Genomic DNA, 26,602 nt, shown 5'->3' with positions numbered 1-26,602 from the left:
ATGTTACATATATACATAAATACTATATCGATTGCATTACAATAATACAATGATTTCACTATGGCGGGCATGCATAGTGATTACACATTGTGATACAGTTAGGAATATAATAATTAGGATGCACTTTTAACCACAATAAAAGGGTGTTACAGTCAATGCATTCATTTACAATGTTTGGATACACTTGAGTAACAAGGAATGAGAAAAACAGAAGTGGACAACAGTAAATAAATTAAAATAATGACTAACTGAATGGACCACGTATAAAATAATAATCATACGGATAAATATATTAGAATATATATGCGACGATCAGAAGTTACACGAATGAATTATTAAACATAGGCCACATCCTTATCTAACAGAGAAAACTCCATATATGGAATTCACATATCAATAACCACATCCGGTAGTGCACACGGGTAAAATAACCAAACGATTAGAGATTCCCATGAGATCGGGGTATATAAAGGGATCCCGAACAGGCTCTATTTCGGATGTGTTTTAGTCTTTTTAATACATGCACCTCCACGCCAGTTTGTTTTATAAATTAATTATTTGGATAGAATAATTTTACAAATTAAATAAATTGGACTTAGAAATATTTCAAAAGTTTTGAGTTATTTATTTAAATATTATCATTATTCTACATTGACTATGAAGCTGTACAGTTGAATGTGCTCATCTCTCATTGTAATGTCCGGTACCCATATACCAGCACGCAACAACATGTAGGTAATGAAGTTAATAGGGACATGTCATTTTCAAATATTTCTGTATTTAATGTGTATCTTTTTCATAAAAGATAATGAAAAAATTCAATAGACTTATTGTCTACTAAGATAATATTTGTAAATTTAATTTTGCAAGGTAAATTTCAGTCTAATAATGATGTAGATTCAAACCAAGGACTTTATGGTTCATAAATATTTTATGGACGATTGTGTATTCTGTATTTATAAAAGGTTAGAAAATGTCTGGCCTATAATGCATTTATGATTAATTAACACTACCATGTTACTTAATTCTGTGATCGAGAATTCAAAATTGATAAGTACAAAATAGTAACTTTTCAGGAGAGCAATTTAATAATTTTAGAAGATAACAGAAAATCACAATTTAATTATACGAGTACAATTTTATATAACGTTATATTTTTATATACTTACCTACTATTTAAATCATAAATATATAATACTAATTACATTTTGATATTAATGGCCAAAATTGCGTGTATGCAACATTAATTACAATGATTTTTTTCAGAAAATTTCAAGAAGCATTAGATTCTTTAATTGAAAATATACGTAGAACATTATTTGTAATTTTTATTTATTTAAGTACATGCATTTGACCTAATACTTACGCTTAATTTTGGAAGTTTATTGGCGAATTATTAATAAAATTCGTACACGGACGATTTTATTTATATTAATAAATGATATAATTTTAATTGTCGTATGGTCTATCTCGTATACTCTACTTAACTTGAAAACTCAAACGACCATAAATTACAGGTTACAGAAACTCTCTCAGAGTTTCGGTAGGACTACATTACCTTCTAGGCTTTGTCTTTAATGGCCATAAATTAACCAGTAACAGAATGGACAGAGGAATAAGATTTAGTATGGTGGCTACTCAAAAATAAAACAATAATTTACACAAAACGCTGGTATTATATTTTTGTTATTGATGTTAAATTTGTATTTGCTATTGTACAATCCGTCAATGTGGGTTATACAATAAGTACTAGTGTTGGACATTTACCTAACATAAAATAATTAATATAATATATTAACATAAAAAAAATAAATAAATTACGTTATGATTTTAATATTATATTAAAAACAAACATAAATCACTGGTATCCCCAATACGTTAACACATAAACGCGTTCCGATCGAAAACTCGTATGCCCTCTTATCAGCTGCTATCTCAGCTTATTATTTTCTTTTGGGCTATACTATATAATGGTGGTTTTATGGGGAGGGGTCCAGGGGGTCTGGACCTCTCTCTCAGGTCATACGTTTAGGTTGCGATAATATTATATGCGGATATACGCTTATTTATAAATCTAAAATTTCAACTGTATGTCCGTATATTTGAATGTTTGTTACAGCTATTGCCTATTTAGGTATTTACTCATATATTTTCATTGAAATTACGACGTTTTATAATACGTATTTATAAGATTATATAAAAGAACCATTTTGTACTTAATACAAATGTGTATTTTAGGATATACTGATTTATGTTTGTTAACATAATATCGTTATAAATAAAAAAATAAATGTTTTCCATTTCGAATTTATGCCGTAGAAGTTCAGTGGTAAGTGCTCGTAAACCTTTTACATATATTTACTATTGGCGTTGCAAACTACTTATATCAGATACTCCTTCTCTCAACATTGATTTGAAACGAATTAAACATTTATAAGACGCGTCCTCTTGGCATTCGGTGGTCGTTTCCCCATAACCAATGACAGTCAATGTACCAGGTCTTATCGCAAGATCAATAGCCTTACAATTTTTTTCTAGAAATATATAAATAATACTACGGTATAGTTAAACAAGTTAAATGTTTATATATAAACTTAAATCTCGGAATCATACCAATTGCTAGTCTAGAGTCAATGCAAATTTCATATTCTATCGTTAGTCCTTCTTCTTCTACAATTCGATTTAAAAGCTTGACACAAGAAGGAACCATAAACTTGCATATATAATTCAATTCCTGTGAAAGAATAGAGAAATTATACATACAAATAATTAGTCTTACATTGTTATATTATATATATTTTATGTGCATTTATGGTTGTGATTAGGTGAAACAAATGCGATTACCTTCAGTTTGCATATACTAGGATTATTCGATAATCGAAGTCGATTGGCAAGATCGGCATGGTAATGAGAATCGACCGACTCATTTAATAGTGACACGCAGTTTTTATTGCGATTGAGGAATCTGTTGGTATTATACGAGTAGTGTTCTGCCAGGGATGCTGGGTGATCAACAACAGTGGCGATTGTCTGTTCTTCGGCGAGTCCGGCACATGCTTTTTTTCAAAAACAAACAAACATTTTTATAAGTTTATTTTCATTTATTTCCAAAATTTTTTTGTAAAGGAACGTTACTTATGATATCGTCTTTGAGTTTATTATACATTATGATAGCAGCATGTCGTTTAACTTCTTTTTTCATCAATCCCTTAACTATATAATAAGTACAAAAGTACATTACTAAAGTATTGAACATAATTAGAAATTTAAATTAAATCATTTACCCCTGACTGTACTCGTCATAACAGTACATTTTACAGAATAAAGTAACGTTTTATTGTCACTTTCTATAAAAAACTCGTATTTTGGTAATGACCAATTACGAGACATGCACAACTCATTCAATGTGCAAATTGAATTCAATTCCAACTTTTCGATATTTATTGCATTCACCAAGTGACTATTTCTGAAAAAGACGATAAATCCATAACATTTTTTTGTTAATTTTAAATCTGTTTTATTTTTTTTTAATATATATACATACTTTAAATTGTTTGCGGTACTTTTGATCATGTCGTTATGCTTCTGTTCATGGAAGATTGTTGACTTACTGTGACCGATGAGTTCGGAGGTCACTTCGTAATTTTTTTCCAAAGGAACGTTACTTATGGTAGCGTCTTTGAGTTTATTATACATCATGTTAGCAGCACGTCGTTTACCTTCTTTTTTCATCAATCCTTCAACTATTTAATAGGTAAAAAAACACATTTCTAAATTATTGAAATAATTAGAAAATTAAATTAAACCATTTACCTCTAACTGTACTCATCATAACAGTGCATTTTACTGAATATGTAATAGATTTATTATCACCCTCTTTGAAAAATTCGTACTTTGGCAGGGTCCAATTACGAGCCATACATAGTTCATTTAATGCACAAATTGGATTCGATATATTTGCATACTTAATGTCATTTACAGTACTTTTGGTCGTGTCGATTTGCTTCTGTACCTGGACACTATGACCGGTGAGTTTAGTCATCACTTGGCTTCGATTTTCTTCCGCAGAAGTGCAAGTCACGTCGCCATTTGACATATTAAGGCTATGAAATTCCGAATTGAGATCATTCGGAGTAAGTCTTGTAGTCAATACGTAATCAGTATTATCTTTAATGGGTATCGTTGGCTTTTTATTCGTAGACGCCTGCTGGACTTTAGTTTCATCGGATCTATGAATAAAACTACTATCGACGGCTGTGGTGATGGCAGGTTCCTCATTTTGTACAGACGATGTGAACATACACGAATCAGCGAATTCTTCGTAACAACTTATGTTATCGTTCTCAACCTCTACGGAATCGAAAATTTCGCTATTAATTTGATACCTTTCGTTTTTGTCACCGAACAACGAGCAATGTCCCAACTGAGATTCAATATAGTTCATTTTATTGCAAATGTTTTGAATTTTCCTTTTTAAAAACTCATTTTCTTTGCACAATGCGTTCAGTGTACAATGGAACTGATCAAACTTTAATTTGACATTCATTGGTGGATTGGCTACAAGAAATAATGTTTTATAGTGTTATATGTATATCGATTTTATAATTTGGTTTAATACCTTCTACGACTTCAACTTTGTGTTGAAAATGTTCGCACTTTTCTCTTAAAGAAGCCAATTCAAGGGCTGTCGATTTGTTTTGAACTTTAAAATCAACTGAAAATCAATAACACATTAACTGTAGATAGGTAATATATTGTATAATGTTCTATATATTAATATGTAATATAATTATAAAGCATGCTTGTAACAATCAGTTACCTTTCATTTGGTCTATTTTTGATGATAATTCACCAATGACCGTATTCTGAACCTCGATCTTGCACAACAGTAGCTCTATCGTTTCTTTGTTGCAACTTGAATGCATTGTTTTTTTTTAACTTGCGATTTATCTCCAATGATCGTGGACCTTCTCGTATGTCGTAAACAAACCTAGAACAATTATTATTCACCTTGAAATAAATTTATGAACGATTAAAAACGGTATAATCGTTTTGCGTTAATTATAATAATATAAATTTGAATTGATCGTATAGTATATTATGATAATGTAACTAACTATATCTTTATCACCGAGGGATTAGTACTGCGCTTTGTTCTGGAGCTTCACCTAGAGCGCTTTTGTCGCGTTATTTTACGATCAACATCTTATAAATAAACAATAATCTAAAATGTACAGCGCTGTGCGAAGAAAGATATAATAATAATAATAATAATAATAATAATAATAATAATTTCGCACGCGCAGTGACGCGGAGACAACGTGCACGCCACCAGAGCACCCCTATAGAGAACACGACGTGTTGAATCAACGGGTAGTACGTTTAGTGGGAGGTCAAACTGCACGCCGACGAAAACTGGCCGCCGCCGAGTACTGATCTCACAGTAAATAGGGTATGTAAAGCATGACACCGCAGAGTTAAACGAAAAATAAAATTATAACAGTAAAACATCCAAATAAAGTTGTTTACTAAATTAACAAACAATTTTAATTGGATATTTCCGTATTTGTGGTATTTTATTTGAATTTGTTTATAAATAATTTCAATTTAGATACCTACTTATTATGCTACTTTTTTTTTATGTAAGAATATATATATATATATATATATATATATATATATAAATCTCGTGTCACAGTGTTTGTAACCATACTCCTCCGAAACGACTTGACCGATTTTAATGAAATTTTGTATATACATTTGGTAGGTCTGCGAATAGGTTCTTATTTATTTCTTAAACTCCTAAGTGCTATTGTTTTATACATCGTGGTTTAATTTAATAATTTTTGACCAGGTAGATAACTGCGCAATTGAAAATAAATTATTAAATGATACTATTAAAAAACTATTAAAAACTATTCATTTTATTTTTGGTATTAAATAACGGGTATTGCATAAATAATAAACAAGATCTCGCAATAGGTGCCAAAACAAACTAAGAAGAATGTTAGTTTGATGGATTATTATGCAAATCGATTGATGATTAGATGCGATCAGGACAAAATTTATTCTACGATATCATGAGTATTGTCAACAATTCATAGTCGACATTTATGTAAAGACAGAGAACGAACGATTACGATACTTGCAATTCAATCAAGAAAAGCTGCGTGCGGAAGATTCTCAAAACAATTGTTAGATATCCGGTGATGGAAAAATTATTACAGATGAAAAGGGATGGATACAATCACCGACCGATTTCTGCACAATCGTTGATTCGCAAGATGCTCTCATTGACCAGATATTTCCCAATGTACATAGAAAAAACACAAATCATGAGTGGCTGGCAGAAAGAGCAATTTTAGCAGCAAAAAATGTGGAGGTCAACGAATTGAATTTCAAGATACAACATTTATTACCAGGAGACTTGGTGTCATACAAATCTATTGATACATTTTTCGATGCTACTGATGCTGTAAATTATCCAACGGAGTTTTTAAACTTATTGGATTTGCCAGGTATGCTACCGCATAATTTACAATTGAAGATTGGATCTCCGGTTATTTTGCTTCGTAATTTGAACCCCCCCACAGTTGTGCAACGGCACATGATTAATCATTAAAAAAATAATGAAAAATGTTATCAAAAGCCATAATTTTAAATAGCAATTTCCGAGGTGAAAATATATTATTACCGCGAATCCCTATTATACCCACATGTGTCAATACAATTTAAAAGCCTTTAATTTCCAATTAGATTGGCATTTGCAATGACTATCAATGTTTGAACGCATCGTCGCGGAGCCTTTAAGAAATATTTGTCGCCAGCTGGCCGCGCGACACTCGCGAACATGCGCTCTGAAAAATATTATAAATTATAATGAAAGGAGGGGATGATGATATTCAATGACAATAAAAGGCCAAGAAAATGATAAACCAAACTTATTATTATTAATGTTAACGAACAATAGCTAAATAAAACAATCTTATCTAGGGTGGTGTTGATAATGGTCCAACTAATAGTCGCTACACCTGACTCCTAGAGGGTAGCGTCAATAAACACTGTGACCAACCGGCAGACCGCAACGGACAAACAACCGTGACGATGGATGGCTTGTGTCGAGGCCGAGGTTGGCACTACTGGTGTACACGACGCGCATGACGAACCGGCTTGTAACAATGGCCACGGGTGAAAACCACGTGGACACTAACGAAAAACCAGAGTGATCGCGAACCGAAAACTAGTTGACTTACGGGAGACGCACTCGAAGAGGATCTGTCTAATATGCACAAAAGCGAGTTCGTGAAACACGTGCACGGTGATGGTACAATACCACTATCCATCAATCGACCGACGCGATAAACGGAGCGTAAGGATGCATGGCCGCGAAAGTGATCACGAGGTCGACAATATCTAAAAATGACGCGTTGACACTACACGCGGTGACACACACACGAGATCAACCAACAGTCACGGATCAAACGTACGACAGACGACAATCACGTACAAAATGAAGGCAAGCCAGTGAATCGACGAACATGGCCCACTCCTGCATAATATGGCTCGGCAGCTTGTCGTCCCAACCAAGGTTACTCGACCACGTCCGCTGCATTATGTGTGTTTGCGTAAAAGATGGCTGGCGAAAATATGCCCAACGGGTCGAAGATACTCGCTATTAGCGATAAGACGTCGCGTTTTGTCAAAAACGGTGGCGATTCGCAACGGAGAGCACAGCTGAAAACATCTTCTGTCGGCCACCACTGCAGGCCGAGAACTTTGACACCACTCCCATCTATGGCTTTCAAAAAGTAACGGGCCTGTCACATGGTCGAAAGCAGGTGCACTGTCGAGGATCGCGGCATAGTTACTAGGCACTTTTTCAGCTTTAAATCTGATTTATTGAGCACCGTGATCACATTACGCCATTAAGGACATCGTTAGTCATATCAGCGCTTACACAAATATCGTCAACGTAAGTTTGTTGCAATAACATCTAGCCGACATCTCCGAAACCGGCTTACATGTCGGCAGCGGCACCTGAAATTGACCGGACGGTAAACGTTTGTGTTCGGCGCGAAAGTGACTTTCACACCAACCATCGTCGGTGAATGAAGACGGAGCCGCGTCCGGTTCTTCAACTGTCCAAAACTTATCCATTAAAGCTTCGATGGATGTAGCTAAGAACACCGGTGTGGTGTGAACATGACAACTGGCAGCCGCTGGGAATGGCCCAATAAGTATCCAACCGAAAATTGAACTAAAAGCCGTGGGTAATGACTCGTTGACTTTGATTTTACACCCATCCAGAATCGACGAAAACAAGTCAGCTCCGAGTAACATGTTGACTGGAGACGCAACGTTGAACTGCGGATCAGCGAGTGCGAGGGTGGAAAAACGGTCCTTGATGTCTGCGGGGAGAGAAGTGCGTAGCATGTCAGTCGTGATTAAAGGCAACACCCACGCTTGCATAGTCAGCGCGGGTTCAGACGCAAATTTTGCGTGTTAAATCTAACGCGGCCGGATATGGCATTCGACGATTCCTTTCACATTGACGACAGGTGTACTGGAGATGCCATTAACTGGCATGGTCCACGGACGCGGTCGGAACACGCGACTGTTATGGCACTAATCTGGGACGCGGAGTCCACCAGGGTGCGAACGGTTTGCCACGAACCGAATCTGTCACGAACGTGAACCAACGCGGTGCCTAACAACACCGTCGGTATCGCATTCGGGCGCGGAGCCAACTCAGTGGCGCAGCACGACGGCCCTTCCCCACTATCTTCGCTGCTTTCCTCCTGATGGGGGGGAATGGCACCATGTAAGAGTGAGTGATGCTTCTTGGAGCATTTCTGGCATCGCGACTTAGACGGATATGTTCGGATCCAGTTATTGCTGCTGAAACAGTTAAAACATACTTTATTATCATAGACCAAGCAATTCCGATCGTCCAAAGACCACGATCGAAATTTCGAACAACCGCTAATAGTGTGTGGCCTAGAACAAGGACAAGTTACGGTAGACGGAGGTACACGATTATCCGTTGATTTAGCGGCGATGAGCGCCACAGGGTTACTCTTTCCCGTGCGACGACTACCGTACGGTCCGATAACAGATGATGATTTTGACTTGGCGCTGCTCTTTTGCAATTCGCCCACATTTTCCAAAACAGTGATAAGACCACGAACAAATTGTAATAGATTATAAACGGATGGATAAATAGTGTTACTGGATATGGTGGATTCAAATAACTTCCAAGTGCTGAGTGGTAAGGTATGGAACCCAATAGTGAACAAAATGAAGGACCCAAGGTCGGGGATGTTCATTGCGGAAAATAACGAAATATTCTCATCGAAGGTCACCAAGAACGCAGTTAAGTCGCGAAGCGACTCCTGTGATGACGACGGCGCGTTTACCACCTTTTCGACTAATGATGTGGCAACCATACGTGAGCGATAAAAACGCGCAGACAACGTTGACCACGCTAAATAATAATAGCCGTCGGATACGGGTATACCACGAATCACATTCAGCGCAGCACCGTGAAGACAACCCGTTAAGTAGTATAGTTGTCGACGTTCGATAATTCCTGGCATCTGTCAACTTGATTTTTGAAACTATCTCGAAATGATGGCCACAGGTGGAATTCGCCTGCGAATCTCGGCAAAGGGATTTCCGGGAGTCGTAAAAGGTCCGATCATCAGCTCGACATAATGTCAACGAGGTGTTTTACGATATTGGTTGGACGATGTATGTTTGCGACTGCCTTCGTGGAATTGACTAATGTACGTAATTCGCCGGCCTGTGCAACCGAATACTCTGCTGATCTATTCAATTTAACGAGTAATTCCAACAGCACGTTATCCTCGGCCTGGAACTGAGACCACAAGGCATTTAGACCATCAACATTGAGCAAAAACTCTGGAATGAAGAATCGGAATTCAAGCGCTCTTGTACAGCTTCTATCCTTTGAATGGTGGACTCACGTTTGAGCGTCCCCATTACTCGGCGCTCTTCCTTATCAGCCTTTGTCTCGACCATCGCGATCCCAACACTAACACATTATTAACTTCAGCACGTCGCTAGGCTGGGATCCCACCTAAGGTAATCCAACCACCCTCTGCTACCAAATGTTTGAACGCGCCGTCGCGGAGCCTTTGAGAAATATTTGTCGCGAGCCGGCCGCCAAACACTCGCGAACGTGCGTTCTTAAGAATATTATAAATTATAGTGAAAGGAGGAGATGATGATATTCAAGAACAATAAAAGGCCAAGAAAATGATAAACAAAACTTATTAATATTAATGTTAACGAACAATAGCTAAATAAAACAATCTTATCTAGGTTGGTGGTGATAATGGTCCAACTGATAGTCGCTACACCTGACTCCTAGAGGGTAGCATCAATAAACACTGTTACCAACCGGCAGACCGCAACTGACAAACAACCGTGACGATGGATGGCTTGTGTCGGGAACGAGGTTGGCACTACTGGTGTATACGACGCGCACGACGAACCGGCTTGTAACAATGGTCACGGGTGAAAACCACGTGGACACTAACGAAAAACCATAGTGATCGCGAACCGAAAACTAGTTGACTTACGGGAGACGCACTCGAAGAGGATCTGTCTAATATGCACAAAAGCGAGTTTGTGAAACACGTGCACGGTGATGGTACAATACCACTATCCATCAATCGACCGACGCGATAAACGGAGCGTAAGGACGCAAGGCCGCGAAAGTGACCACGAGGTCGACAATATCTAAAAATGACGCGTTGACACTACACGCGGTGACACATACACGAGATCAACCAACAGTCGCGGATCAAACGTACGACAGACGACAATCGCGTACAAAACGGAATCGGCATTAGGAATGACACACACGGAAAAGAGAGACGACGCAGGCGCGATAGTTATCGCCCGGCCAAGCGCAAACGAGTAACCCCCCCAAAAAAAAAAAAAACAAGTTCTCCAGCACACGCCACTGCGATCAACGGCCGCCCGGCGCGTCACCGGCAGGGGTAAAAAAGAGGGATTGCCAACCATAGTCTTCGTGAATCCTCGACTGTAGTCGTGATGGTACACAAACAATCAATAAGTCTCAAGGCCAAACGGTCTGTCTGTAGCTTAGATTTGAGCACATCATGTTTTTCACAAGGACTATTATATGTGGCGTGCTCTCGAACCATTCAATTTGTTTGTGTTGGCGAAAGATGGGATATCAACAAATATTGTACACTTTGTTGCATTAAGGGATTGATATTGTTTTGTAATAATATTGTCATAATTAGCGATATATATAATTTTAAAGAATAAATTTTAATAAATTATTGAAAAAATAAACGTTTGAAGTTTTTTCATTTTTATATTTCGTCATCGTTCACAACACTCCATACCTCTTTCACTTATATACCACATCCTTACACACTTATATTAAATTAGTTTTTTTTTCTAATAAAATATTCTCTAGAAATAATTTATATGAAAAAACAACGTTTGTCGGGTCAGCTAGTATATATATAAAGTAAAGATCTACTTTCTTCGTATAGTCATGTTAATATTATTATATTCTAATAAATTAATGAATAATAAATTCTAATAAATTAATGAATTTATATTAGTAAAATTAAGTGATAGTAGTTCTAACAGTAATTCCGAATATTCTGATACTAATCATGATTACATCCTTCCCCGATCAACTAAGCTAAGTTTACCTAGAGTTTAGTAGAGGGCCGACCTGCCCACCGACGAGTACTGATCTCGTTATGAATAGGGTATAGATTAAATAAAAAAAACAGGATAGGCGTTCATAAAGTTTAGACAGATTATTTTTACAACGAACTCTCAGGATAATACTCCTATAATAAAAGTTTTAATTTAAAGCCTCACTAACACAATGGCAATAACATTGTCCATCAAATCTGCATTGTCATTAATACCTCACTTTTACGGGCAAGACCTTCAACAGATTTACCCATTCATAGAAGTATGAGAATTTGTGATGAACAACGATGGTGAGAAAGTACTCTCCATATTTTTACGCGCTATTCTAACAAAATTAACAGGTAAATCATTTGCAGTAAGACAACATAGGGGGATAAAATCTTGGGACATACTTCCTTCAAATAAGACTCTGGTTGGGCAATTACCGACTATGACAAAACAGTTCTATTTGATAAATACATGCCTGAAGTTTTTAAAACCCACTCTTACATCCCTACTTCACCAATATTCCTCCATGATTTAGACCAGGGTGGTTCAATCCACGGCCCGCACCACATGCTGTCCTCGAAGACTTTTTAAAGCCTCCTCTCCATAGAAGACTTTTATTGAAAACAAAAAAAGTCACTATAATAGTATAATAAAATCGTTAGATCGTATACTAAAGCATGTATCAAAAAGAACGCCGGATTAAAAAAGCCGCTATTTTTGTTTTGTTTTTGGTCAGCAGCATTGGTTTAGCTATTTTTATTATTTGTCGTCATTGAGGTTTTGTCACAAAACTCATTGTTTGTGTTGTATCGCAATGGCAAGGTATATTGATAATAATATATTTTTATTTTGGACAAGGCCGTAACTGAAAAAAATTTCGGGAGGAGGGGGGGGGGGGTCCGGACCCCTGGACCCCCCCAATTACGGTCTTAATTTGGAATCCCCGGTGCTTTTATGAATGTGTATATTTGCCATTTGAAAATCGAAAGTTGATAGTGTTTTATAAAATAAGGGAGGAAGTTAAAGTTATCAAAATTGTAACACAGTGTAAAATAGTAAGACCCAGAAAGTTAAAAAAAAATTATATTAAAATTCCTAATACTTCCCGAGATATTAACCGGTTCACGATAAAAAATCACCCTGTATTTTGTGATATAACGATTAACGTAATTTATAATACTTTTAGTAATATACAGCTTATATAGGTTGAATTAAAAATTAGCTCATAAAATTAATTCAACCTATATAAGCTGTATATTACTAAAAGTATTATAAATTACGTTAATCGTTATATCACAAAATACAGGGTGATTTTTTTATGAGCTAATTTTTATAATTTAATATTTAAGCTAATATTTTCAGAAAATTTAGGTTTTTTTTATGATTAAATAATTTGATATTTGAGCTAGAAAGTATTAGAAAGTATAGTGTATAATGTAAGTATAGTGTATTGTACTAATTTTCGGAAAAACGGATAAATTTGGATATTTTGTCCTTGAATATTTTGACCTGGATTCCCCTCAATATCTATCCTAAATATTCAGAGTCTCAGAGTTCTATACCCACTATTGCATAAGGAAAGTATATTTAAATTTTACTCAAAACTTGTTGTTAGTGTGAACACTTGTAATATATAACTCTCTTATTAAATATGGTAATATGGCATTGAAATCTGGAATTAAGCAAACATTTTTAAAGTCAATAAATATACACTCTTAATTCAAGACTATACGTCGCACAGTGGAGTATTTGTGAATAAAAGCTGGCCATAAGTAAAAAAAAAAAAAAACAGCTTAAAACCATAACAATGCTAATTTTTTTAAAGTTTATTATGTAAAACGAGACCTTATGAACATTATGAATCATAGTTGTTAATGGTAACTTAAATAAAGCGTTCAAAGTTCAATAGGCATTGCTCATTTTATTTCTTGTTGTTTCGTTTAACGTGTACTATTTAATACTCAGTATGCGATTAAATAAGTATTTAATAGCGGTTTCAAATAATTATTATGTTTAGGGTAGAAGACGAGTTGATATTTAGTTGGTTCAATAACATATCATTTTTTCATATTTTAATTTAACATGTCATTTATTTTTCTTTATAAAGGAATTAATAATATTTTGAATAAATCTTAATGTGTCGAGCGATGTCAAGCAAAAATGTTTGTTTCAAAATATTATGTAGACATAAAGTATTAGATATTTGAAGTAAAATGTCCCGCTCATTCACGCCATTTAGATAAGCACCATTTTAATAATACGGCGCACGTGACATTATATTTATACAATTTTGATATGTCGTTGCAGCTAACGTAATTATTATTATTTATACAGATAAGTAATTATTGTTTGTTTGCGATAATACCTGAAAATATAACCATAATAATATAAAAGTAAATAGTAATTGCCAGTCGTGGATATTCCGTTGTGCTAGTATGAGCGGACGCCTTACAGTTTGAATAAACGTAGTTTATGTACAGCGATCGTGAACATGGCATCGATTGAACTAGGTAGAATATTATTTTTATTTTTAATTTTATTTTTTTAAATGTTAATTGTAATACTTGTCAGAAGTACCAATAACATTAAAGGCAATGTCTAGAAAAACCTTATACGAACTTGTACGCAAATGTTCAGAGAAAAATCTTGACAAAAAATTAATGTACACGGAAAACGAGCTGATTCAAATAACAAAATTCTCGACAGGTGAGCACTTTACACTAAGGCGTAATTTAAAATATTTTAAATCTGAATTTAAAAAAAATGGTCAGCTACTAGCCATAAAGAAAAACGGTTTTTAAAAAATAATGAAAAATGGCTAAACACTTCCATAAAATTAGTTATCTGGACAACACCAAAACCGGGTCGTCCAGTAAAAGATTTCGGTGAATCGAGTGATCGAAGTAAGAGACGTAAATCTAAGGGCATAAGAGAAACTATTTCTGCTGATGAGTTGACTTTTGCAGCCAGTATGAGTCAGCATGCTGCAGGAAATATTGATGTATCTAAAATGATAAAAAAAATAACACTTACACCGACTAGAGCAACAAAATATCGAAAAAATTTAGCATCTGTAGACAGATCGAAAGAGAAAGAGAAATTTAAAAAACACACACCATCAGAGGCTTTAAGTATATTTGTAGAAGCTAATTTATCAAAAAAGCAATATGAAGTTATTCATGCTGCTAATAAAAATATTTACCCTTGTTATTCATTAATAAAAAACGCAAAACAAGATTGCTATCCAAAAAAAGAGTCGATGAATATTACGGAAACATGTGCAGAAGTCAATCTACAAGATTTGCTAGATCATACTTCTTTACGATTGTGTAAATATTTGGAAGAAGTTATAGAAAACTTAACTGAAGAAGAAAAACATAATTTAGAACTTATATCGAAATGGGGCTGAGATGGATTTCAACAGTCACAGTTTAAACAGTTATTTGAGAGCAACGAACATAGTGATGCGAATATCTTCCAAAGTTAATTTGTCCCTTTGAGATTAATATGCAGTATTGATGACAAAAAAAAAGTTGTATGGCAGAACCTAGTTCCTTCGTCTACAAGATTTTGTAGACCAATACGCATTCGTTTTTTACATGAAACAGAGGATATTGCTAAAGAAGAAATTCAGTTTATTGAAAAACAAGTAAGCAGTCTGAATAAATCTGACATACCAACAGCTAGTGGTGTTTTAGTACATATAAAACATATATTACTACTGACAATGGTTGATGCAAACGTTTGTAATGCAGCGACAAGTACATCTTCTACTATGAAATGTTACATATGTGGAAATACCTCGAAAAACTTTAATAATTTAAATATTGGAAAAGAAATAAATAATGATGCTTCGAAATTTGGTTTATCAATTCTCCATGCTAGAATTAGATTATTTGAACATATTATTCATTTAGCGTACAAACTCCCAATTAAAAAGTGGCAAGCCAGAACAAACGAAGATAGGATGATTGTAAAAGACACTAAACTTAGAATACAACATTTATTTAAAGAACAAATGGGTGTTATAGTTAGTCCTAAGGCAAGATTTGGTAATACGAACGATGGCAATACATCCAGGCGATTTTTTGCCGATCCAGATACATCTTCACGTATCACTGGAATAGATGTAAACATAATTAAAAGATTTAAAATTATATTAGAAGCAATCTCAAATGGTCATAGTATAAACGTAGAAAAGTTTGAAGAGTATACTACAGATACGGCTAAACTGTATGTGCAATTATATGGGTGGCACCCTATGTCACCCACCATATACAATATTTTAATTCATGGGGCTACAGTTATTTCACATGCGATAGTACCTATTGGTCAACTATCTGAGGAAGCTGCCGAAGCAAGGAATAAACACTTCAGATTGTATCGACAAAACTTTTCAAGAAAATGTTCACGAGAGGCTTGTAATAATGATGTTTTGAAGAGACTTTTGTTAAGTTTGGACCCATATATGAGCAGCATCAGACCAAAACCACAAAAAAAAAGTATGCCTTTTTCAAGTGAAACATTGAAACTTTTTCTCCCGGAGCCATTAGATGATGTATCACCAACAGAAAATATAAGCGAAGAATATAATCAAAAAGACGACGAATGGATGATGAGAATTGTGAATATCGTGTGTTTTATTATAAAAATAAACATTGTTATTTGTAAAAATTTGTTAAAAACTATAATCTAGTATTGTTTTTAAACTCATTTCAACTTAATAAATCCTTAAAAATATTTTTGGCCAGCTTTTTTGTACGAATACTCCACTGTGCGTCGTATCTTCAATGCCTTCTCATACATTTTCAATGAAACACAGCATAACGATCACCACATCCAAAATGTAAAACAATCAAGTTACAAACTTTTTTACAAAAAAATCCATAATAACCTAGACTTATAGTCTCTTTTCCGTTTCACTTCCTAACAACATCGCCTCATCGTTTACAAAGATGATAGTGAGACTTTCTTATTTCATAAATTATAAAAAAAAAAAAAAGAAATTGCACACTTATAAATATTCATTATAGGAGTAGTATGGTGCAATGGTCACACGGTTGGCTGATAATTCTGAATGACAGTTCTGTAGTCTCTCTCCTCTCCGCCTTAGTTTTGGTTTCTTTACACTGCAATCCACCGGACCGCGTGATAAAACATTATGAGCCCCAGAGCTGTCCGTCGATAAGCCGATCTTATTGGATCGTTTGAAATTTGTGTCAGCGCTATAGTATTTCATTATCAATGGCGTAGTAAGGATATGGCCAACTGTGCCACGGGCGGGAACAGCACAAAGGGGCGCAAAATTGTGCAAAAGTCGTATTTTTATCCTACTATAAACTCGAAATTTTTACATTATACTTTTTGAAGTATGTAGATGTTGTCTATTTGTACACACTACGTGTGAATGTAATGATATAATTGAGAATATAGCACAAAAGCATTTAAATAAAAAATTTCATATGAAGAAATTATCGAAGAATTTGCAAATCATAAAGCGAGAAAAGTAACTTTTCTAAGTTTAAAATTAACACTGTAATAATAACTTATAAATATAAATTGTATAGGTACTTAAAAAATTGGTAAAATTAAAGGTTGAAAAAATATCATAACATCAAATTTTAATTGGTTAAAAAGCGTTTTTTTCTAAGTTTGTTGGGGGCGCTAACGAGTCTACCTACGCCACTCTTCTTTATCATTAAACCTATTTTAAATTATTTACCATCATAATATCATTAACATAAGCATAATATACAAAAGAAAATATACTCGTATTGTATAAAAATTAAGACAATATATATAATCAATAGTAAATACATATATAAATATAGTCAGGTTGTTCGGTATATTATAATAAAGTGCTAAAGTACATAATGAAATTAACAATATCAAAATATGATCGATTTATATACAGATATATTGTAATTTATGTACGATAATAATATAAGGTTTTAATTAAATAAAGAACTTTTTTTAGAGGGTGTTATAAATTACGTAAATAAATAAATATAAATAATAATGTTATAAATTATTATTATAATTACTATTGAGAGGATAGTTATTTCAATGTATTAGTATTTAGATTTAAGGTGTTTCTATGCTATATACAAAAATAACCAGTGATATACTACTTATATTATATGTTTGTCCATTGAACCTTTGTACGAATAAAAAAATATTGGCTATAAAAAAATACACACTTACTTTTGAGTATAAATGATCATGAACTATCCAATTATTGTTTGAAACAGAACTAAATAATTTAACCCATTAATTAGCTGAATAATTGTCCGTTTAATTTATTTACTAGATTTTTTCTAATCAAAAGTAATAAAAATGTTTGATTCCATTTTAAATTTAAGTCATTTTATGAGGTTTAATAAGTTTAATATTTCAATTTTACTGTAATTTTATAATATAAAGTACATAATTCACATTATGAAAACTTAAAGCAAATACTATAAATTATACCTAAAGATATTCCAAAATTTTGTAATTGAAAATACTATTAAATGAATAATTTATAAGATTTGAAGTCGAAATGTATTGTTACACTATTGACAATACCATGTAACTACATTTCACCAATTGTTCAGGAGAGTAAAAAAACTGAATAAATATTAACAAATGTTATACACCTCATATTCTTATCAAGTTTAAATTTAAATTATGATTATTCAACATAACCTATTTTTAATAAAATTCTTTAAACTTAGTTGTTATTAAAAATGTAGTGTGGATACTGGGTATTTACTGAAGTTTTGTGAGATACTTACATATTATTGAGTCATCGAGATAGATAAGAAGAATTCTTATCTAAGAATATAAGAACCTAAGAAATCTTCTTATATATCTCGATGTATTGAGCAATGCTTTATCATGATTGAAATTTATAAAAATATTAAATAATATATCCAATTTGGAGGAAATAATTTATTTTAGGTTATTGTACAGAAAATAAATTTTGTGCGCAAGGAGATAAAAAAATATTTTGATACCAAAAACTCATTTTATGTAAAATTATATAATGAATACGTGGTATTGTCATTAGTGTAACGGTATTATCATTGTGAAATACTACAGCGTTGGCGCGAAATTCAAACAAACCAATGAGATTGGCGTACGGCTCTGGAGCTCTAGAGGTTTTGTTAATACGCCACCGGGTCAACTCCACTGGAAGTAAAGTCCATAAACATGATAATTCTTTACTTAAAGAAGGGGGTAAAAGTGCTACACTCCATTTTACCCTCCCAAGTGAAAAAATAAATCGAAAAAGACCTCTGACAGTTATTTCGATGGGGAAAAAAAAATAATATTAATAAATTGATTTGAAGTTAGTAGGAGTACCATCAGAGGATGGCTTTTCCTCTTTAATATTCAAACCATTATATATTACATACAAATCATAATCTTTTGCGCCTTTAGTATAAATTCTTTATTTTCTTAACAAAAAAAAAAAATCGGTAATACAAACCACATTAAAAACGTCATATCTTATTAAAATAGGAAAAAAATAATAAAAATCGATAACTATATAAACATTTTTAAATTGGTACTTGTTTGTTATCGCCCCTCCAGTACATCGCATAAAAATTATCGCTATTGCTAATCGTTTGTAATCTATTTTAGAAAATGAGAAAACTACATTTTATCATTTTTATGATACAGAATATTAGTTTGTTGCTGGCATTCGTTTACCATTTCATTTACTTATTACCTACTACTGAGAAATTCGAAAAAATTAATTTAATACGTTAAAATAAATTTTACTGAATTACTTGCAATTGTTTGAAATAGTGATACTGGAATTAGCTTTTTACAACAACATAATATAATTAAAGTTAGTGAAGTGTGTGAAAATGGCCATATAATGTTTATCAAGGGATCGCGATGGCGATGTCAGAAAAGAAGTTGCCGAAAGGAAAAAGGATTAAGAATTAATAATTGGCTAACTGGTTCTAGACTACCAATACATACAATTGTCCATTTTATATACTACTGGGCCCGAGAAATGTCTTCAGTAACATTTTGTAAACGTGAACTAAATATGGGACAAAATGCTGTTGTTGATTGGAGTAATTATCTACGTGAGGTATGTGTATGGAAGCTTGAAATTAATCAAAATAAAGAAATTGGTGGTCCCGGTCTTTTTGTTGAAATAGATGAAAGTTTATTTGTGCGTAGAAAAAATAATGCTGGGCGTATTCTGCCACAACAATGGATTTTTGGTGGAATATGTCGGGAAACTAAAGCGTGTTTTATAATCAGTGTACCAGATCGGTCGGAGAAAACATTGTTACCTATAATACAAAGATATATAAGACCAGGCTCAATAATTTTGTCAGATTGTTGGAAAGCTTACAATAATTTGCAGCAAGTGGGATTCAAACATAATACTGTAAACCACACGTATAATTTTGTCGATCCGGGGCTCACACTCAACATATTGAGAGATTGTGGGGTTCTGCTAAATGGGGCAATAAAAAGCGTCGAGGAACTAACAGAAATTTTCTTGAATCATATTTGGCAGAGTTTATGTGGAGAACACGTCTCGGAGAACAAGACGCATTTGAAACTATCCTCAAAGATATTTCCGAATTCTGGCCTCCATTATAACTATAGATTCATAATATATTTTCTACATATTTTATATTTTATACATTTTTGAATTTAAATTTTATACTATACATTTATATATTTAAAACTATTAAAATAAAATAAAATAATATTATATATTGAAATTTTTTTTTATTTATGGAGGGGCGATAACAAACAAGAGTGGCGGGGCGATAAATTTTATACGGTGTACTGGCGGGGCGATAACAAACAAGTACCTTTAAATTTTTTTAACACCAAAGGGTTTTTTAAAATTTTTGTTTAATTTTAATTTTTAAAAAATAAAAGTCTATATGTTAGACAGTCCAAAAAATGCAGTCAACATTTAAACGCGATGCCATTGAATAAGAAAAATGACGTAACGCTGTATTAATCGGTTGTTTGTAGGTACGGGACCAACGTATTTTTTAAAATTTTTTTTACTACAGATCTATGAGAAATTAAAAGCTTCACGTTGACAGGACGAGACATTGGCGAGACGAAGTTGTAGTTTATGTCGGTAATGACCATAGGCGCAATTTCAATAAAAAAAACTGAGGGTGCTTAAGCTCTATATTTATTGGTCATTTAATTTATATTAAAACTATAAGGATTTAATGAGCCGAATTTTAAATAAATACAAATAAAGGTTCTGACGGGGTTCCGGTTTAAAATTAATTTATATTAGGTTTCGGTGAACTCGACAAAATGTGAATTGACGTTTGTCAAGTAAAATTGTTTTCATTTATATTTCATTACAGTTGTATACTCTAATAGTCAAATGTCTGATGACAAAAATAAGTTTTTGATACATAAACACGAACATTATCTGAGGGTGCTAATTGTAAAATTGGGGGTGCTAATACCCCCTAAGCCCACCCCTATTTACGCCTATGGTAATGACTAATTATTTATAATACATTTTTGTCCGACCACGAGGCAAATGCTGGAACGACTCGAGAAATACTGCAAAGTGGATTTTGAAAAATCATAACAGACCGACAGTGGCGTAAGAAGACTCGCTAGCGTCCCTGGAAAACTTAGAAAAAAATGCTTTTTAACCAATTAAAATTTGATGATATTTCTTTTATACCTTTAATTTTATTAATTTTTTTAAGCATACAATTTATATTTACAAGTTATTATTACAGTGTTAATTTTAAACTTTAAGAATTTCCTTTTCTCGCTTTATGAGTGGCAAACTCATCGATAATTTCTTCATATGAAATTTTTTGTTTAAATATCCTTGTGCCATTTTCATAATTTCATCGTTAAATTTACACTGATGTACACTGTACAAATAGGCCACATATACGTATTATAAACAGTAAAATGGAAAAATTTTGATTGGATTGTAGGGTATTGTACTTTATAGCCGTACCCTTGCTACGCAACTGCAGATTGGATCCGTCGGGCGACCGGGTAAGGTCAAAACATAAAAGCAACAACGACGATTTACCTTCTTGATCCAACTTGGAGCATTTTTGTTCAAAGTTTATACAAAAGTCGTAAAATAAGTATAAAAAAAAAAATAAAAATAGTACACCGAATTCACTGTTACATTTGGACCCGACCAATAGTCAAATGATAAATAGATAGCAACGGGTACGCCAGGAGCATTTAAATCACGGTTATAGATATGATCCTATCTACAATCGTAGTTTAAATACAGAAATGCACTAAAGATTGTAAACATGTGCTGGATATAGATAATATAGATTTATTAATATTTTTAGAGCCAAATTTTAATTTTAAAGAATTCAATACCAAACAAGTTATTATTTTTAAAATGCCATGACAAAACTAAATATAAATACAAATTATATTTTTTGATTATTTATAATGTACTGCTGAAGTCTAAAATCTGTGACAAAATTCTATAAGGTTTAATAGTGTACATAATTTATAATTATTTTATAGATAGCTTTTTTATATGAATGGTGTAGCAAAATATTTCCAACAAAATACTCACTACAAAGACAAAAAAAAAAAATATTTATAAATTAGAAAATATAATTTGTCAAAAATCATATTTTTCAAAATGCAATATTTGCAACAATAGTTTAAAATTTTTTTTTTTTTAATATAACATTTAAATCATAAGCATGAGGCATCCATCAATAATGAAGTTATACAGTTTAATAATAATAAAAGTGTGTACCAACTCAAGTTTTTCACTACAATATAAAATGTTTAAATCTTAATGTGCCTGTACACTGTAGAGAGAAATACAGCTAGAGTTAGATCGGTTTAAATAGACTGCACTAGAAGTGTGTTTACACTATAGTGAAATGTGCTCTAAATAGAGTAGTATATGAGAGCGCATAGATTAAATCTACCTAGATAAGTCTACGACCCATGTACATTAGTCAGACTTGATAGTCTAGATACCTAATTATCATTGAGAAAGCATTTGGGCAAGTTGGCAACAATATTTTTTCGTACGAAAATGTCGGACCGCAAACGCGTTGCAGCTACAATTATAATGTGTAGTTTGATTAAAAAAAAACAGGAAATAAAAATGAAAAAAACAAAGAGGTTGTGGGTAAGAAATTGAATATCAAATAGAGATACCGAAGGAGTGCACTCGCAAAGTTACTGAAAGTAATTCAGTAAGTTTCTTCACACATTCAAAAATGCCAGTCATGAATTTCAGTGAATCGAAAAACTTCCAAGAGCTTTTCACGGTCTCATCTGTACCTGCTCCATTCTACTTATTTTTTATTTTTCGGAGTTTATTATTCATTTGATACTGAAGATTGTGTAATTTTCTTTTAACTTTCGCAGAAGTTATTTCTAATTTTTGTGCAATTGTTTCCATACATTTGGCCTTTACCTGCCTATCTCTGTATTCCTGTAGTGCACAATTCCACAGTGCAGGAGACGATTTAAGAAGCTCAATTAGTTAATAGGTTTTTTGCTTGTCCCACACAACTACGGTCATTGTACAAATAATTTCAAACAAAATATGTATACAAAAAAAAACAATATCGAAAACACTGTTGATAAGTAATTCAAATATGTCCACGTGCTCTATTTAGTCTATTCAACTGAACACATAGATCTAGACTGCTCTAGCTATAGTGTAGAATCTCCGTGTACATTGTAGATTTTAGTTTACTCTATTTAGTCTACCTAGACCCTAGAGAAGCAACCGCTAGAGCACTCTAGATCTTATGTACACTTCTAGATTGAATGTAAAGAGCTCTAACTAAAGTAACTCTACGAGAAAAAATCTACAATGTACAAGCATCTTTATATACCCAGTGACATACATTAAAAAATAAATAAGTAGCATTATGAATACATAAATATCACCCACACCACAAGTCACTTTAAAAAACAGACCTGTGGAGACTTTTTCTCCACACTCCCTTAAATAATATAATGTATAACCTTGTTAGTAATTATGACTATACTATTAATAACATATATAATTAAGATATTAATTTTTTTTTCTTAATCTTCAACTAAACCAATAATATTAAAGAATATAATATTAATTTAAATAAAATATAGGTTCTCGGCTAATTATTATTTATATATATATATATAATATACATTTTAACTACAAATACCATTCATGCAATAGCAAATATAATTATTATTATTTTAAGGCTTAATAATTACATGTATGCATACTGGAACTCGGTTATAAAATGTTGTAAATAAATAGAAATTAATATAGTAGAGTATTTTCTAATAAGTTGTTATTGTTATTATTGATAAATTTCTTCAACTGTCAATGATGTTATAACTGTCAATGATAAATACTTATTAATGATTTTGTCATTTACCTGTAAATAAGCTAATAGTCTAATTATTATATTATACTATAGTTTATTTTTATGCATAGTAGAATTATGATGTAGATATTTTGGAGCTAGAGGTCCATCCAACCACCAAAAAAATCAGGGGTAGCAGCTGCTACCCTTGAACCCTGCAGAGTACACCACTGTTTATACCAACAAAAATATTCTGAAATAAAAGTTGTTAGTTTATTAAATATTGAACTACATTAGGTTTACTATACCTACTTATTAAACATATAAATAATATGCAGTTGAAGCTTTTAATGATTAATACAGAAAACAATAATAATAGTCTTCAATAGTCTTATAAAAAATCACCCAAGTTAGCAAATTTGTAATGCAGAATTGATGTCAAAGAACCGTGTTTAAAGCACCATGCAGACATATTGCAAAGGGACAAAAATAATTTTTTTAGGTGCAGAACATGTGATCGTGTAATATGTAACATTGAAAATTGCAATGTATAAATATAGTATATTTGTGTTTATAAAATGTAATTGAGTGTAAAAAAGTACAGTTTAATTATATAATAATTTTAATACAGAATTCCTATCGTTCAACAGTTAAACATTATTTTATATTATTATATAATATAATGACGACTTCTATACTGCATTTAACTATAACCATGTATTATGTTATCACTAAAAAAGTAAAATTATCATTTCAATAACTGCATATATAATAAGTTATAATGTATTAGATATCGTAGAATCATATTTTCTGCGATGAAAAATAATATATTAAGTGTAGATATTACATCTTTACGATTTCTAATGATATGACATTCGTTTTTTACATAGTTAAATATATTACAATTAAGTAGTATTTATTGTAAATCAACTCAAAAAAATGGATAAAAGTATGTACATATGTAATACCAAATTAATGCTTTAATTAAAACCATAAATAAATACTAAAAAGGATGTAACCTTTTTTTAAAATCAATTTTAAAACAATAGAAGTAAAGTATTTAATATAATAGAAGTATAATAATTTAATTAGTCTAATATATTATAAATTGTTATTTTATTGATACATTTGTTTATTTTTACCAACGCATTAATTTTATTGTCGTTGAAGTTAAATATCATATTTAAAAATGTATAATATATATATATATATATATATATATATATATATTTATATATACACCTGAGCGAGGGAGAAGAAGAAACATCTAAGTACGGTAGTGATCCAAGCCGTTGAGCATTTATAGCACCGTAATATCTCACACCGTGGCACAGTTCATAAACTTACTTCTACATTCAAGATGCACGATTTGATCAATTCACTGTTGTTCCGTCATTGAACAGACTTCTGTACCGTCAACGCACGATTAAAATATTCGCTAGTGTCGTGTCCATACAGATGCTTACTCTAATAGTGCACGGTATATAAGAATTTGATGTTCAAAAAAAATCTTCGGCGATCAGCAATGAAGATGGCGCGCAACTTACTCTTAACGATAATTTACTGATAGCTGAGCACGTTGTGCGACAACGTTTGTAGATAATAATCGCAGATGTCTATATTATGTATAGCAGTGATTCTCATCCTTTTCTCATTCATATCACCTTAAGCCACTAGAATAAAACACCGCATCACACTAACATCAAAATAATAAATAATCTTAACTGCGTATTTTAGAACTATTCTTGAAATAACAACAAAAAAAGTGTACACTTACAATTTATTGAATTGCAGGGTTCAATAAACATTGACATTCAAAGTTTAAATTTTCAAATTAAAAGATAAAAAATATTAATGATTTTGTATAAAAACTGATGAGAAATTGGTCCCTGGTGGTTTTTACAAAGTTGAGAAAGTCGAGGGATGATGGTGGAAAGACCGGATCTCGTATTGTCTTCTAGAGTTGTAGAGCTATAATATACTACAATAATACTACATATCTAGCGACTGCAAAATAACTGACTAACGACCCCGGTTAAGTCGATATAATAATCGAAAATACAGCGATTTCGCATTAATAATAATACTTTATCGGATCTAAATAATATAAAGATCCAAACTTCAAGGTATGCTATTTACATGACAGTTGTGATAATAATATAATTTTATTAAAATTAATTATTTCCTTATTTCTTTCCTTTTCCCGTGGAGATATCGTGTCACCCCTACACTGCGTCCACGTGCATTAAGAGTAAATTTATTCTTTGTCTCGATGTGTATGATATTGATATCTGTGATAATAATCCCTAAACCGTGGTGCGATCCGAATTTATTACTTCAGGGTACTTGATAAAACTCAGTGTTGATGATATACACCTAGAAAACGTTCTACTCGTCACACGTATAAAACGTATACAAAGACTAAAACGTATGTTGTGTTTTTGAAATACTCACCAATCTAGATTTTTGATATATAGGTATATCTACACATAAAATAAGAGTATTTTTTTATTTCATTTGATACATTTTTTTATTAAATAATACATTAAACCTAAAATATTAAC

General features: G+C 32.5%; 1 protein-coding gene across 8 annotated transcripts; it reads right to left on the bottom strand.

The window, feature by feature from the left end:
* Positions 1-1,656: 1,656 nt before the first annotated feature.
* On the bottom strand, positions 1,657-25,630 carry LOC112686582. 8 transcript variants are annotated; one of them, XM_025558941.1, is made up of 11 exons: positions 25,386-25,630; positions 24,111-24,291; positions 4,820-4,990; positions 4,619-4,714; positions 3,814-4,557; positions 3,545-3,743; positions 3,285-3,466; positions 3,136-3,213; positions 2,845-3,056; positions 2,614-2,734; positions 1,657-2,534 (listed from the first exon to the last, which is right to left on the bottom strand). In XM_025558941.1, the coding sequence occupies exons 3-11, from the start codon at positions 4,923-4,925 to the stop codon at positions 2,362-2,364; spliced, it is 1,911 nt and encodes a 636-aa protein (XP_025414726.1). In that variant the 5' UTR covers positions 4,926-4,990; positions 24,111-24,291; positions 25,386-25,630; the 3' UTR covers positions 1,657-2,361. The 8 variants fall into 8 exon arrangements, with proteins under 8 accessions (XP_025414726.1, XP_025414723.1, XP_025414724.1 ...); XM_025558938.1 differs by lacking the exon at positions 24,111-24,291 and adding an exon at positions 7,508-8,898; XM_025558939.1 differs by lacking the exon at positions 24,111-24,291 and adding an exon at positions 7,508-8,895.
* Between the last annotated feature and the right edge of the window lie 972 nt (positions 25,631-26,602).

Source organism: Sipha flava, unplaced genomic scaffold (assembly GCF_003268045.1).
Source record: "Sipha flava isolate LNK unplaced genomic scaffold, YSA_version1 315_pilon_pilon, whole genome shotgun sequence".
NCBI lineage: Eukaryota > Metazoa > Arthropoda > Insecta > Hemiptera > Aphididae > Sipha > Sipha flava.
Note: the sequence above shows the minus strand (reverse complement) of the source record. Positions and strands in the feature narration are given on the sequence as shown.

Excerpts from the sequence above, each read along its gene's own strand:
- LOC112686582 (XM_025558941.1), bottom strand. The coding sequence starts at position 4,925 with ATGCATTCAAGTTGCAACAAAGAAACGATAGAGCTACTGTTGTGCAAG. Across the intron at positions 3,744-3,813 it reads TATGATGAGTACAGTTAGAG|TTGAAGGATTGATGAAAAAA; the intron begins GTAAATGGTTTA and ends CCTATTAAATAG. Across the intron at positions 2,735-2,844 it reads CTAGTATATGCAAACTGAAG|GAATTGAATTATATATGCAA; the intron begins GTAATCGCATTT and ends ATTCTTTCACAG.